We start from the raw sequence: 14627 nt of genomic DNA on the forward strand, positions 1-14627 counted from the left end.
AAAACCTGGACTCTAGGAACTAATGGGTGTAATTGAGGGTTAATATTGCTCCGACTGGAACAACAGGTGTCTGAGAACATCACCCTGAGCTGCGAGGGGCAGGGATGTGCCCTTGACATTATGGCGAGGAGACCCCCAGCCCTTCCGGCATTACCTGCAGGTAGCTGCTCACCAAACTGCTCATGCTGGAGCTCCGGCTGGGGGGTTTCCACAGGTAAGCTGGAGAGCCGGTGGCCAGTGTCCTCCTGTGGGGCCACAAAACGGACATACCTGCATCAGAGCAGGAAACACGCAACCCCTACTCTGCATCTCTAGAACTCCATGTGCAAATAGACAAAAATCTCAAAAACAATGTAGAGTGAAAAAAGCAAGCTGCAAAAGGATAGCTATCTCGTGATTCAATGTATGCAAAATAAAACTACATACTTAAACTATTTATGGATACACACGGAGTAAAATCTTGCCGGAATTATCAATGGATGCCATAACTAAGAGGTGAGAGATTTATTAAAAGAAAAAGGATAATAACCTAATCTCAAAGTACCTTACTATAAGATACGTATTAGTTACAGTGAGAGCTAGTCACTTCAGTAGAAATCTGGCAAACGTTACCTTAGCCAAATTATCATGGTTAACCGAGCTCATGATGAAATAAATCAACGTGGTGTGTCTCCGGATAGAACTCACTAACACGGACACAACATCTGAGGTATTTCTGCCAAAAATGCTCAGCCTGAATCTAATAATGAGGAAACACTACACAAACTCCCGTAAGGAACATTTCACAAAATAACCGACCTGTACTTTTCAAAAATGTCTCTGCCATGAAAAAAATGAAGACTGAGAAACCGTTCCAAATTAAGGAGGGCCGTTCCAAAATAGACACATGACAGTTAACTGCGACATGTGATCTTAGTTATGACATTGGGATAATCCTTAATATCAATTCTTAATAAGGCCTGCGAATTAGATAGTAGTATTGTATCGAAATTAGTTTCCTGATTTTCATAATTGTCCTGAGGTTCCAGAAGAGGACATCCTTGATTTTAGGAAACACGTAATGAAGCGTATTGGAGTAAAGGGGAATTAAGTCTGTGACTCACTCTCCGATGGCTTAGGAAATAAACCAACACGCATATGTAAAGAATAATAAAATACTTGCGGTAATATATCGATAGCGAGAATAGAGATGAAAGATAAATAAATATTCTGTACTATTTCTTTAGCTTTTCAGTAATTCTAAAATAATTTCAAAACTAAAGTTTTAAAAAGGACAATATGAAGTAAAAACGAACATGGCAAATGCTGGCCATTAAATCTTGGTGGGTGGCACATGGATATCATTTACAATACTATTCTCTACACAGAAAATGTTTCGTAATACAGAGTATGAAAATTAAAAATTTAAAACCCTTATTAACAAAATGTAAAACAAAACAAAGAATGCTGGACTTGAGTTTAACTTAAGTCTGGCGCCCCGGCCCTGCTGCCCACCAGCTATGAGACGTGGGGCTCGTCCCTTCACTCTGAGCCCGTTTCCTCAGCACCTCCCTCCTGGGGTGGTTGTGAGGATTCAACTGCATGGTGCGGTGAGTGCCATACGGGTGTAAGAAATGAAAACCAGCCACCCCTACACGGATGGGCTGTAGCTTTCAGCCCCTCTCTTACTGCCTGCAAAGCCTCCATGATAACCTAACTTCCTAAGATGCTCTTCCCCACAATGTCATTAACACATTAAAACGCCTTGGGTTTAGCACAAGCATCTCCATGACTCATCTCATACCACCTGGCCAACCAGGTCAGCTTAAGGCTGGAGCCTGAATGTTCTTGTGAGAGACGCAAAACTTTGTGTAATTTACTGAGTAAAACAAAGGCGCTTTGAGTAGACTGGAGGCAACGTTCAAAACGTCAAACGTCCCTTTCCCCGCCTTTTTAACCAAGCAATTCTTCAAAATACCTGGCAAACGTCGGCCAGGCAGCATCCAGGTCATAGCCTCTCGACGCCAGGTCAAACTGAACGTCGGTCAGCTCGTAGAGTTGGCCCACAATGTCAGAGCTCAGTCTGGGCTTCAGAAAGGGGCTTCTTGCATAGTACCAGTCACTGCAGGGAGACACAGGGCACAGATCATAGAACTAACACAGGTGAGGCAAGACAGACTTTGTGAATTCATGTGAGTTGAGAACCTCCACACATTTGATTGGAAGGTTATTTTGTTCTAGACGTTTGGTGAAAATTGTCATAAACGGCTTGTCTTCCGATGTATCAGTTCATGGACAACAGCCAGATAGCTCTTCAAAATCATCAGTGTCATCCTTTTAAATTCTTGCTGCTTCCCGGGAAGTGAAGCGGCCAGTACCCCACAGTGCAGGGCTTTTGTGCCTCGGCTTTAACATTGATGTCACACAGAAATTAGGAGTGAGTGAGTTCAATGTCCTGTCCTGAACTTTCAGAATGAACAGAAGGTTAGGTTTTCTTTCAGAAAAGGAAGCGTTCTTTCCCCTGTAGCTACCCTCTCCTGGCAAGTAATTGATTTAAGGTTCCTCGTATCCTTTTGGGGAATAGATACGGTAGAAATAATAAATGAATAAATATCTAGTTCATTTTAGCAATTTCTTTCAAGAGCAAGCTTATTTGAGAGTTACTTGTTCTTACGGGGAAAATCAAATTGGGGCCCAGGCGTTTGCCTGTGTCTGTTTAACTTGTGTAACCCGAGTTAGAAGTGGGTGAGGCAGAGCCATGCTGACCTGACTGACAAAATGAAATAGTGTCCCCTGATAGTTTTTAAAAAAAATTCAGAAGTGATCTGATTCACTGGAAGAATGCTCCCTAGGGAGAGGGGAGGCGGAGCTGGAAAAGGGGTGCTGGGTGACCCAGAGTTCACCTGATCGGTACCCACCTGCAGCTCCTAGTCTGATGTCTCCTCCCAGCTCTACACACTCGATCCCACCTCTCCCCCTCCCCAACCCCCACCCTCTTCACCACTAGCAGCACGAAGGCTTCCAAACTGGTCTCCCATCGGTATCTCCAGGGAGCCCAGACACTCCCAGCAGGTCCCGACTCTGTGTCTGGGGTGAGGCTCCAGGTTCCATGACGTTAAAAACCCCACAGGTGACTCTGCTGAGAGACTAAGGCTGTAGCCCACTGGTCCAGAGTGACAAGTGGGGTGTGTCCATTCATTAGCGTCAGCACCAAGGAAGGCCCTGCCATCCACCAGGGAAAACTAAGATGAGACCTGGCCCCAAGCTCCTGCTTTACGACTCCGCATGGCTGGGGCCCAGAGAAAGGCATTTCGCTGCTCTGAGCTTCGTCTTCCTCACCTGGAATCACTCCGCGCTACCTGCCCCACACACATAAAGGACTGCGGGGGGGAGAGGCAGGAGGGGATGACAGGTGTGGAGGGGCTTTGCTTGTGCCACGATGCAGCTGCAGTTGTTATTATTAAAGAGTGGGCTTCACCTCCTTGTTGAATGGAATGGGGGGGCCAACCCGCGCTTCATGTATTTACCTGGTCACTTTAGTATTCATGAAGCACTGCTGTAAGGTGTCGGCCAACCTCTGGTGCACCAAGGAGTAGCGAATAAATGCTCTTCCTTTCCCCAGAGATGTTCGGAGCTGGAAAAGGTAAATTACACAGAAATGAAGGGCTGTTGGCCTAACTCTTAGAGACCTGGCCTCAAAGACGGCTTGCATAAAACAGAAGCAGGGCAGAAAATGTCACCCAATTCTACCCTACATAGTGGCTTCACTCGTCCCTCAAAAAACACAAAATGTTTGATCAGGTTGTCCCAGAGAGCCGGCCTGAAGTGGGTGGACTTCTTGCATGCTTCCACCCACTAATAACCTGTAAGCTCCAGCAAACAGGTCAAGAAGGGTGTGTTCACAAGAGACTCTCCAACACGTGTGGGTCCCATGCAATGTCATTCATTCTCCCTCCTCTGCTTCATCAGAATCTCGGGGTTTGGAGTCAAAACTGTATGACTGAATCTGGAATATCTGGAATAAAACCCGGAGGTAAAGTAGGGGCTTCTCACTCCAGAACTGAACCTGAGTGAGAGAGGCTCTCAGTTTGGCTGATGTCTGGGCTTGTTTTCTGAGGTGCTGGGAGAAGAGGTACGAGGGAAGAGGCCTCCAGGGCTTGTGAAAGGGGGAGAAAGAGAGGGCAAAGGACAGAGGTGTAGAAAGGGAACGTCTAAGAAGTTCTGATGGATGCGAACCGCCTCCTCTGTGTCCTCATGAAACGATCGATAAAATCCACGTCATCTATCCACACTTTCCTGGTCGGATTTCTTTTCAGCTATACAAATTCACTGCATTTAGTCAGAAGGTACACAGGGGGTGAGGGCGGCAATGTCTCTAGGTGGCCCAGTCACACTGGGGTGACAAAAAAATGGCCATGGTTCTATTTCAGGAAGTCTGAGGTGGACAGAGGGTACAGGTGCAGGCCTGTCTTCAAAACCTTTTCCCACCATGCCGAAACATGACTTCTAAAGAGGTTTCTGGGAGCTTGCTGTGATGGGGGTGGAGTCTGCTGGTCAGAGATTCTGCCAGCTGTGGACACACGGCCGCCAAGATGGATAGGATCAAGGAAAAAGCCAGAGAAGACACTTGAGACCAGTCTGCAAAGCAGGATTCACACTCCTGACGTTTCAGGCCCAGAAGCGCAGGATCAGTAGGCAGGATTCAAAACCTCTCCACTAACACACACGCCTGTTTCGTCGGGGCTCTGGCCCCGAGTGGGGCCAGGAAAGAAAGACCCACGCCCTCCTCAGCTTTCAGAGGTGGATATCCTACCTCCTGGGTGGGGGAGGGGGCAGCAATGGTCTGGCCGTGAGGATTGCAACCCTCCACAGCACTGACAAACCACCAGCGGCACTGGACTGGGACAGGAAGACACAGCGCAGCCTCAAGCACTGCACCTTAGCTGAGGTGTAAACATCCTGGTGCACAGGGCCTCCGAGCCCAGAGCGATGGCTGAATCAAGGAAATGATACCACAACATGAAGAAGTTTTCAAAAATAAAAAAGTGTGAAACCTCATGAACTTCAGGGGCTATGGCACATCTTTCCCTTTGAGTTTTGCGGGTATGAGGCAAAATCAGGGTGCCTAGAAGTGAAGGCAGGTAGGTGGCAGACTGGCCTCTGGCTTTACCAAACTCACTGTGGCGGGTCTGCAGACACTCGATCGTGACGGATGCCCAAGGGTCAATCTTGACGATATCCCCGTGTCCAAATACTTTTTCCGCTGATGAGTGAGGTGAGAACGAAGTGTTCAGTGGTGATAACTAGGGAACTCAGGTGGCCGAGGACAGCTGAGCTAGGCACTGTGAAGCGAAGTGTGTGAGTCACACAAACTCACCCATGCACAGGCCCTGTGAACTGCCTAAGAACCTCATGCGGCCACCCAGTCCCTAAGGTCCCAAGGGAGGGCTAGTCCTTCTTAGCTAAATGGCCATCGTAACAGCATTTAGAACATTACATTTTTTAATGGAAAACGTGTCTATATTTTTAATCGGGCCTATTAAGTAAATTCATTAACATATATGTAAAAGGAGCTATTTTAAGAGGTCTTTTTAAACATCGCTTGTGGAAGAGAACGCTAGTTCCTTTGCACTGCCCATGAAAGTACAGCACAACCTTTTTATTTTTTTATTTTTTTGAGATCACGGGTCCGCTTTCATTACCTAATTCCTTAAATTTTTTAGCATGTAATCAGAACTCTCGTATGCACTATACCGGGAAGAGACACAACAGCAGCGAAGGACAGGAAATCCGCAAGGTACGCGAGCGCCGATTCTGCTTCAAGCCAGGCCGCTGGGCCGGGAGCCTGACGCCAAGCTGCACCCTGGTTCCGATGCCGCCCGCGGTGGTGAAGTGCACGCGGTCCGGGGTGAGGCCACTCTGAACCTTTGGAAGTGGCTGACTAGAGCCGTAGATGTTCAGCCCAAGTGGCTGCCTCACCCCAAAGGGACCGGAGGGGCCCAGCAATGCTTCCTACTCGTTAACTTTTACCTTCTGGGCTTGTTAGCCTGGATGGCACCTGATTGTTGACTGAAGTTAACCCAAGTAGCCAGCAGCCCATCCTGACTAGCGACATCCCGAGCCATTCCACTCAGTGGTGCCCCACGGAGCAGTCTTCAATGGGGATGAGATAACTGGACCCCCCGGGAAGCAGAGCCTATGCCGGCTGCCCAAAACCCAACGACGTCTGTGCAAGCGGGAAATGCTTTTGCTTCTAGAAGTCAGTTTCCCTGGCCTTGGAGTGTCTAAAGGTTTGACTACATTATGAGGAAAGAAGAAACTAGCTAAAAAGTAGATGTGAGCATTTTCCAACCCTGGGCAATGAGGAGTAAACTAAATTTACTTCCAGACTTCAGCTGTTCGAGGTCACGGGGTCGAAGGCTTCAGCTGCTCTGAAGAATGGAAGAAAGGCGTGCCGACGAGAACGCCTTCTAGGTTTGTGGAGAGGACGCAATGACAAGCACCCTCTGTGGGGCTACGACAGGTGAAAGCACTGCTCCACGTCGCGATCCTGGCCGTTCCGGTAGGCGACGTCTCACGAGACCTGCGTGTGCCACATGGACACGAACGGACTCCACGCCAGGGTCCGACCTCATTGTCTCAGATGTCAGATGGTGCAGCCAGTGGGTGCTCAGCCCTCAGTGTCGGTTTAGTTGTCATTCTCTGTGAGAAGCAACCCACCCGGCTCCAGCTGGCATGGCCGGGAAGGAGTTATTCCCAGAGCACCTGACTCTGTGGCCTTTTGGGAGGCCAGCCCCAGGATCACGTCTGCTGACTTAAAGTGATTCCAATCTTACTGACAAGATACTGAAAAGAAAGGTGAAATGTACGAACCCTTTAGGCCTCCTGCCCTAAATCTAGGGGGTTACTTGCTCCCTAATGTGCAAAGTTCTTTACTCTCAGATGGACTAGGCTTATGGGGGGAGGGGGAAGGAAAGGAGGGAGGGAGGGAGAGAAAGAGAGAGACAGAGGAGAGGAGAGGGGGAGAGAATGAATAAATGAATGTGTGTTTGTTTTGTTCTGGAGATTTTTACAACAGCAAAGCCATGGCATTCTGCTCTCGAGGGGCTCAGAACTGAACGTGGGAAGCTGCTTAGCATACCAGCATTTTAAGAAACGACTCTCAAGATCCCACATCACTCTTTTCATTTCGAATGCAAGTTTTCTGGGCAAACTGTAAGGAAAACAGCTTGAAAAACTTGAAGAATCCTATCCCAATTTAACAAGGTGGAGTGCTGCACCCCTCCTGGGGGCACCATGAGCAGCCCACAGAGTGAACAGCCCACCCTGAAGGTAATGTGTGGGTTGTGGTCTAGTGACAGAGCCAGGGCTGAGCCATTCCTCGGCCTGGTTAACACGCTGAGCCTGCCCTGGGCACTGAGTATACCCACGCTGGATTACTTCACTTCTTTACCACTTGTGAACCCCACTCAGCTGTCCGCGGCAAAGGTCTCTGCAAGAGATGCTTAAAGCAGGCAAGAGGAGGGCTTGAGGCCCTTGGCCATTCTGCTCACCTCCGAAATAGACTTGACGAATCGGATCCCATCATTGGCTCCTTTGACCTTGGCCAGGCAGGCACAGAAGTAATCCCAGTAGTCCTTCTTGTTGCCCAAGAGGGTGGCCTTTTCCTTCTGATCGAACTGGGCAGGGAAAAGGACAGAGAGAAGAGGTCCAAACCCACTGCTGTTCATTCCACCATTTATATGATAAACAGTAACGACAGCTTCTTAGTTGCCTGGCACTGGGCAAGGCCCTTTATCGGCATTAGTTTTATTTAATAGCAAATGAAAGTGTTCTAATCCCCAATTTACAGATGAGGAAACTGGGGCTAGAAGAGGTTAAGTAACTACCTCAAGGTCAGACAGCTCTAAGATTCAGGAATAATAATAGCCCCCTCCCCCCAAAGATTTATCCCTTAAAGAGAGCTCTGTGCAGAGCTCAGCGGAAGACCACCAAAGTTGCTATCGACAACTCTGATGGATATATAACGACTTATGAGAAAGAAATACAAGTGAAAAGTTCCTGAGGGCGGCGTGAAGAGTGTTAACTATGTCTCAACCGAAGGACATGAGTTAGTGGCATTTGCTACCAGTTACTCAAGCGCCAATAATGTTTTAATATTCATACAATAAATTCAAATGTCAGCTATGTCATTTCAAATCCAAAACCAAAATGAACTGAAAGGGAAAAAAAAAAAAGGTCCATAAATATTTTCACAGCGTGAAACAGAGAACCAGTTGCAAAGGCAGGCGATGGGGGAGCCCCTCAGCACGCCCGGGGCGTTTCCTCCAGGAGGCTCCACCCTGTAGTCTATGGGGGGATGTGGTGTCGCAAACTATTGGTGTTCAAAACGCGTATCATGCTATAACATTTTGTAGCATTTTTTTCCTGATTATAGAAGATACGCATATACTGTTAGACAACCTGGATAAAACAAAGAAACAATTATAACACCTAACATGACCACCCTGAGATGACTTCTGTGAACAGTCTGGTCCCTTGCCTTTCTGTGGTAGTATTTTGCCTGTGTTTTCCCACATCTGCAGAGCTCTCTAGATCTGTGCTTCTTGGACCAAGCAGACACAGCATCATGCTGTGGGCAGGTGAAAATAAAACTTCTTGATTTGGTGGGGAGGGGAGTCGGGGGGGGACCCAAGAATACGTTCCCAGCATGCTCCCAGGTGACACTGATGCTGCATCGTGGACCACACTTCGAGCAGCAAGGCTCTCAGCAAGGCTCTAAAACAGGGGCCTGCAGATGATCTTCAAGGGGTCCACATGCTCCTGGAAAGTGTGTGCCTGGTTGTACACACGCACATGCATGTTCGCCTAAGGAGCGACTCCACAGTGCTCACCAGACTCTCAAAAGGGAATGGGACTGCCCTAAAGTTAAGATCCCTGCTATACAGTGACCTTATGACCTGCCTCGAGATGACCTAAATCTCTACAGAATGTTCTGGATTCCCAAATCATCCTAAGGGGCAACATTCCAATTTCCCAGAGGATGGCACTTGGAGGTCCGAGCTCTCATTGGGGACTGCTCTGACCTTCAGTCTAACTGGGACAACTTAATGGCTCCACTAAGCTTCGGGGACCACATCCTGAATCCTGATGTGTCACCCCAAAGGGAAACGAGACAGCAGCGTGGAAATCGACACATTACAGGAGTCACTTACTTGAAGGAGATACTCGAGTTTGTAAGAAAACTTATGCAAGCTGGTGCTGTCATCTGTGATGGGTTCTCCTGCTTCCTTAAATTCTTTGCTTAGTTCTGTCACCGCATCTTTAAGACAACGAACAGGAAAGTGTAACCAAATGGACACCGACCGCAGAGAGAGAAGCAGAATAACTCCGGGAAGCACGAGGAGCACGTGGTCGACGGCGGCAAAGCACCTTGGGAACGCGAAGCGGTAGGTCAACACCTATGGGAGGTGACGCCAAGTCAGGGGCACTCTACCCCAGCCTGCTGGCTGGGCACATTTCCGGGTCGTCCCTACAGGCCCGTCATGCAGGCCTCGGAATTTGCAAATATCTGGTCAACAAATATTGGCCGTGCGGATGACTCATTCAGCGATCGCCTAATCCTGACTTCCAGAAAGTGCACCCTTTATTCTGGCCACGGTTCTCATCCTGCACTTTCACCCTACTGCTGAGCACGGGGAAGGCCCGGCTTCAAGACGCCGCAGAACGTGCGAGCAGTAGTAATGGCAATCCCAAGGGCAGCGACAGCACCCGCCTCTGCTGACTGAGTGCCTTTGAGGGGCCAGGCCCTCGCATGTCTTCCTCATTTAATTCAGCACTGTGAGGCAAAGAGTGCTTTATTTCAACAATTCTAAGATGCAATTGATTTTAAGATGATTCCAACTTCAGAGCTGTTGAAATGTGGGGGGAAAAAATACAACTTAGAATTTTTACAGACGAGGAACTCACGGAGAGGTGAAAACACCCGGCCGAAGATCATGGGTGGTGAACGGCAGAGCTGGAACAAACATCTCGGTTTTCTCAAGGGCTCCTTACTCCAGAACCCACCTCTTAACCCCTAAGATAATTTACCTCCTTCTGCAGAAAAGGGGAAAATCACCTTTGGCCTTCACTCATAGCCTCTGCCGTGGGACAGAGGAGCTGTCAGAAGCTGGGTTTTGTTTAGAACATGGGAAAATGTCCCCAGCTGAGATTGCTGGAACACGCTGGACAAAACTTCCTTCTTCTCTGACCACTGCCCGTCCCCCAGCGCCACGGCGAAGAGCAGGTCTCTGCCTAGCACCGAAGCGGCGCCCGAGCTGCTCAAGTTGAATCGACACTGACCCCTCAGGCAAAGGTCAGCTAATGGCAAAGACAGGTTCTTGGGACTGATTCCTACAAGTGTCTGTGCCCCAGCTGCGCCCCACTAGAAGTGTCTGCGGGGGGCTGGCAGTGAGAAGCGGGGAGCCAGGGGCCGGAAAAGACACGGGCCTTCCTTCTTCACCTTCAGGCTGGGTTTATGCTCACAACCCGATCTAGGAACTCCTGAAATCTTTCTTGAAAGAAAGAGACCTGGATGTGCAATGTCAAGGTTTTGGCTCAAATCTCTGCTAATCCAAAAGCATTACTTCTGAAAAATCTTAGTCTTACAGGAATCACATGTTTGCTTCTGCCAACGACCTTGAGGAGTGGGTGTTACCACCAAACGTACCTCACATGTGAAGGAAGCAGGGTTAAAAGGTGGAGCCGGGAGCTGACCCGAGCCTGCCTGACACCAGAGCCCTCGTAACTGCTGTCACCAGGACAAGCAGGCTGCCCTGCAGCGGTGAAGGCTGCCCACTGCACAAGGACGCCTCAGTTAAGGACACGCCACTCTCACGGCGGATGCCGTAGATCTGCTGTGCGCTTACTGAGGCACCAGCAGACAGAAAGAAAGGGTATTGAGAATGGGGTGCCTTTTAAGAATTCCCACTGAAATGCTCTGTGAAATGTGCACAGGACATTGAGGTGGCCTTGGGATGTTGGGGATGACCTGACACAGCCAGTACATGGGGTGGAGAAGGGCATGTGAACAAATGCTAACGCCTGTCCTCCTCCCTGGTTTGGGGCTCTACCAGGGTCCCTCTCTTCCGCCAGTGAGGACCTCTGGGTCCCACAGTCACGCTGGAGAACCAGAGACTGCAGCACGGGGCAGGCTGCCTGGGTTGTGGAGATGCTGCTCAAGGCCGACGGGGAACTAGGATTTGCAGGGCTTGTCATTTTACGTTGTGTGTGTGTGTGTGTGTGTGCGCGCGCGCGTTTTTAAACACCTAACATTTTAGCTAAACGTAGACTGGTGTGGTTAAGAACAGAGACTCCAGCGCCAGCTCTGTGTGCACACTCAGGCTCTGCCCGACAGGATGTGTGACCACAGGCAAGTCACTGAACATCTTTGTGCCTGTTTCTGCATCTACAAAATGGGAAGAGTGATGGTTCCCACCTCACAGAACCAAATGTGAGGACGCAGTGAGTTATTATCTGTAAGATGTGTAGGACAGTGCCTGGCACCTATGAAATGTCACGTAATTATTAGCTATTAGAGGCCCAAAGTGCTATATAAATAGGAGATAAACCTGAGAAAGTAATTATCTCATCGACCGTGACCTTCAGAATAAAGAACTGTATTGCGGCCCCCACAATAGGAAAGACAGCTGCAAATCATCACTGTGTCTGAGCATTTCAGAACCTGGGCCTTCAGTCTGTCAGGACGGCGTCACTGTGGTCTCTGAGACATGGAGGAAGTGGCGAGCTTCAGACCATGTTGTTACAAATGTGCTGAAGCTCCAAAGAGGCTTACCAGACCAGCCTGGGGGCCTGCAGGGGACGGAAAACTGCCAAAGTTCTGACCTTAGAGCCATCACCTGAAAAGCAGAACTCGGGTCCTGGGCCTCTGCCACTGCAGAGAAATCCCTCCCTTCCCCGGCTCTGCCCCTCTTCACACGCCCTGTCCCCACCTCACCTCCCTCCATCAAGGGCCTATAGGACAGCCTCTCTCACCAGGCACGGCTGCGCCCTGGCAAGGCCTAGAGGCAGCGGGCCGTCTGCCCACCGCCACCAGGTAAGACAGCAAAACAAGAAAGGTGAGTATCTGGTCTTCCGGCTCAGTGGGAAAGCGAACAGTACTCCCCGACTGTCCCAACTCCATCAGAGCCGAGGCTCATAAAACACACACACACACACACACACACACACACCCCATCCCCCCAGATGCAGACTTGGAAAGGACTATTTGATTTTGTTTACAAAGCGGCTTTACAGTGCTCTGAGGATAGATATCTGAGCCCCAAATATTTCAATACAATGTGTCCTTATGGCTCCGATTACTCCAGGGGTGAACACAGATGAACGGGCTCAATTTCAACTGGCAACAGCAAGAGCACAGTCCCAGCTCCCTTGACACAAGCCTGGCCCGCCGTGCAGCCCGGCCGTACCTTGCAAATCGCGGATGATCCTCTGGAGCTGGCCCTCCCCGCTGGTGGCAGCCATGGCGACGGGCTGCAGGCTGCGGGCTGCGGTCTTGGCTGTGCGCCTCCTACCTGGGGCCGGTCAGAAGTCAGACTCCATGGTGGCACCTGCATGGGGGAGGAGGCAGCAATGGAGGGAGCAGTCACAGTCACAGACATAACTTGAAGACAGGAGGGGAATGCTGCTCTGGGCAGAGTCGCCCTGTCTGGGCCTTTTCCTGTGACGGGCAGGGCTTGACCCTTCTGTGTGGGCCTTGCTCTGTGGGCACTCCCTAGTTGGCTTCTGACACGCTTCTATTCAGACACGATGACCTGGTTTGGGCCTTAAAAAGAAACAAGGCCAGCCAAACAGCATGGCCTGTCTCTGTGGGTCCCCTCCCACTCACCCTCGTAGACAGCACTGCATCACTTTCCACTGCTGAAGACGCTTCTGGGGACTCCACACGCCCCGAGGCCAGAACTAGTCCAGCCCCCATCCCTGGCCTGCAAAGCTAGGCCTCAGGTGCCCGCTAGCACCAGCCCCATCTCCCCACGCCCGGCCACACAGCCTCCCCGGGTCTGCTTTCTCCGACAGCTGGTCAGTGACCTCTGGCCGGGAGCGGTAGGAGAGAGGCTAAGGACACGTACCCTCAGGGCTCCCAGACCAAGGAAAGCCTGGCTTGCCTCGTGGAGACCCGGCTCCCCTCCGGCGGAGGTCTGTGGCTCCCGCTGCCCAGAGTCCAGCTCTGCCTGGGTGTGGGGGCGGGGCGGGGGCGGGGGTGAGGGGGACACGCCAGGCCCGCCATCAGGGGACTGCGCAGCCCTCGGAACCAGTCAAGGGACACATCTATTTTAAGCTCGGTTACTGTCCTCTTGTGGCTGGTGAGTCCTGAGTTACCAGCCCCACTTGGGTGGCTGCTGAAGTGATTTAAGGACACAGTAGTGGCCGAAAACCAACACAGATGGGGAGATGTGAGCACACTGGAGAGAGGCCTGGACAGGCATTTGGACACTGCTGTGTCCTTCTTTTAGAAGCTCTAATTCTTTCCTCAGATGCCCATTGGTTATAGTGTTTGCTGGCAAAGCGGGTGGCAGGTCGAGAGGAGGCCAGAGTAGCAGCCACCACTAACGGAGGGCCTACTGTGTGTCCCTGGGAGGTGCTTTACCGTGATTGTTTTCACTTCTCAACAATCCTAGTGGGATAGGTAACGTACAAAGCAGAAACTGGCGTTCGGAGAAGTCATGTAACTTGTCTAAGGCCACTGACCAGCAAGGAGTAGAATTGTGAACTGTACCCTGGTCAGCCTGATTTCAAACTCTGGATTTTCGACTGAGTCACTGTCACCACAGTAAATGACCACCCACTTCCCCCGGCTTCTAGGAACCACCCCAGAACTCCAGCATCTCCCAGACAATGGGCCGCCACCCTGAGTGTTTCTAACGTGCTTTGGCCCTCATGCTCCCACCCCCATCTTCTCCCGACTGTTCCAGGCGTCAAGGCAAGAAGACCATGGAAGAGAACCGGTCCCCGGCCTGGAGCTCCTCCAGATACTTGCATGAGCATTCCAATGTCAGCCTGAGGGGACGAGGGCCTGCTGGAGGGTGGGTGTGCCCAGGCCTATTTTTAACTAATGAGCCAGGGCAGCTGTGACTCAGTGAAGACAAGACCCAAAGAGGGCTTCTCTGGCCCAGGAGGAACAAGACAGGTGCATACCTGTACCCACTCTCAGTAATTCATGGCGCAGAGCCCCAGAGAGTCAGGGGTCCACGGAGACCCCTCCAAAGCCCCCACAGCAAGGGCTGGTACCCTGCCCATCAGACACCAAACTGAGGGTGGAAGTGGTTTACCAGCCAGCCTGCCCAGCCTTGGGCATTTCTCCAGGTCGCCTGCTGAACACAGAGCCTGGGCAGGGACCAACCAGGGCCCTAGAGAGCTGAAGCCCAGGCGCGGCCAGACTTCTGCAGGAGCTCTGCTGCCCAGAGACATGTCGCCCCTCCTGGAGAGGTAGAGGATCATGGACCAGCACCGTTAGTGCGCAGCTGCCCTGGCACCACACTCTGTCAAGGGCCTACTATGTGTGGACTGGGGATGCAGAGTCCCGCAAGGCACAGTCCAAGCCTGGAGGAGCTCGGCTGTGCATCAAGGAGAAAGACAGAAAAAATATC

At 50.7% G+C, this 14627-nt stretch overlaps 1 protein-coding gene across 1 annotated transcript in view; it reads right to left on the reverse strand.

The window, feature by feature from the left end:
- FYCO1 (FYVE and coiled-coil domain autophagy adaptor 1) overlaps nt 1–14627 on the reverse strand; it is a 74822-nt gene that overhangs the window by 51157 nt on the left and 9038 nt on the right. The window contains exons 2-7 of the mRNA XM_039837548.1: nt 12450–12590; nt 9195–9301; nt 7533–7658; nt 3507–3613; nt 1958–2101; nt 155–245 (exon numbers count right to left, since the gene is read on the reverse strand). Of these exons, the coding sequence (XP_039693482.1) occupies nt 155–245; nt 1958–2101; nt 3507–3613; nt 7533–7658; nt 9195–9301; nt 12450–12504 (630 nt within the window). The 5' untranslated portion in view covers nt 12505–12590. The remainder of the gene's footprint in view (nt 1–154; nt 246–1957; nt 2102–3506; nt 3614–7532; nt 7659–9194; nt 9302–12449; nt 12591–14627) is intronic.

This window comes from Pteropus medius, unplaced genomic scaffold, assembly GCF_902729225.1.
Source record: "Pteropus medius unplaced genomic scaffold, Ma_sr-lr_union100, whole genome shotgun sequence".
Taxonomy (NCBI): domain Eukaryota; kingdom Metazoa; phylum Chordata; class Mammalia; order Chiroptera; family Pteropodidae; genus Pteropus; species Pteropus medius.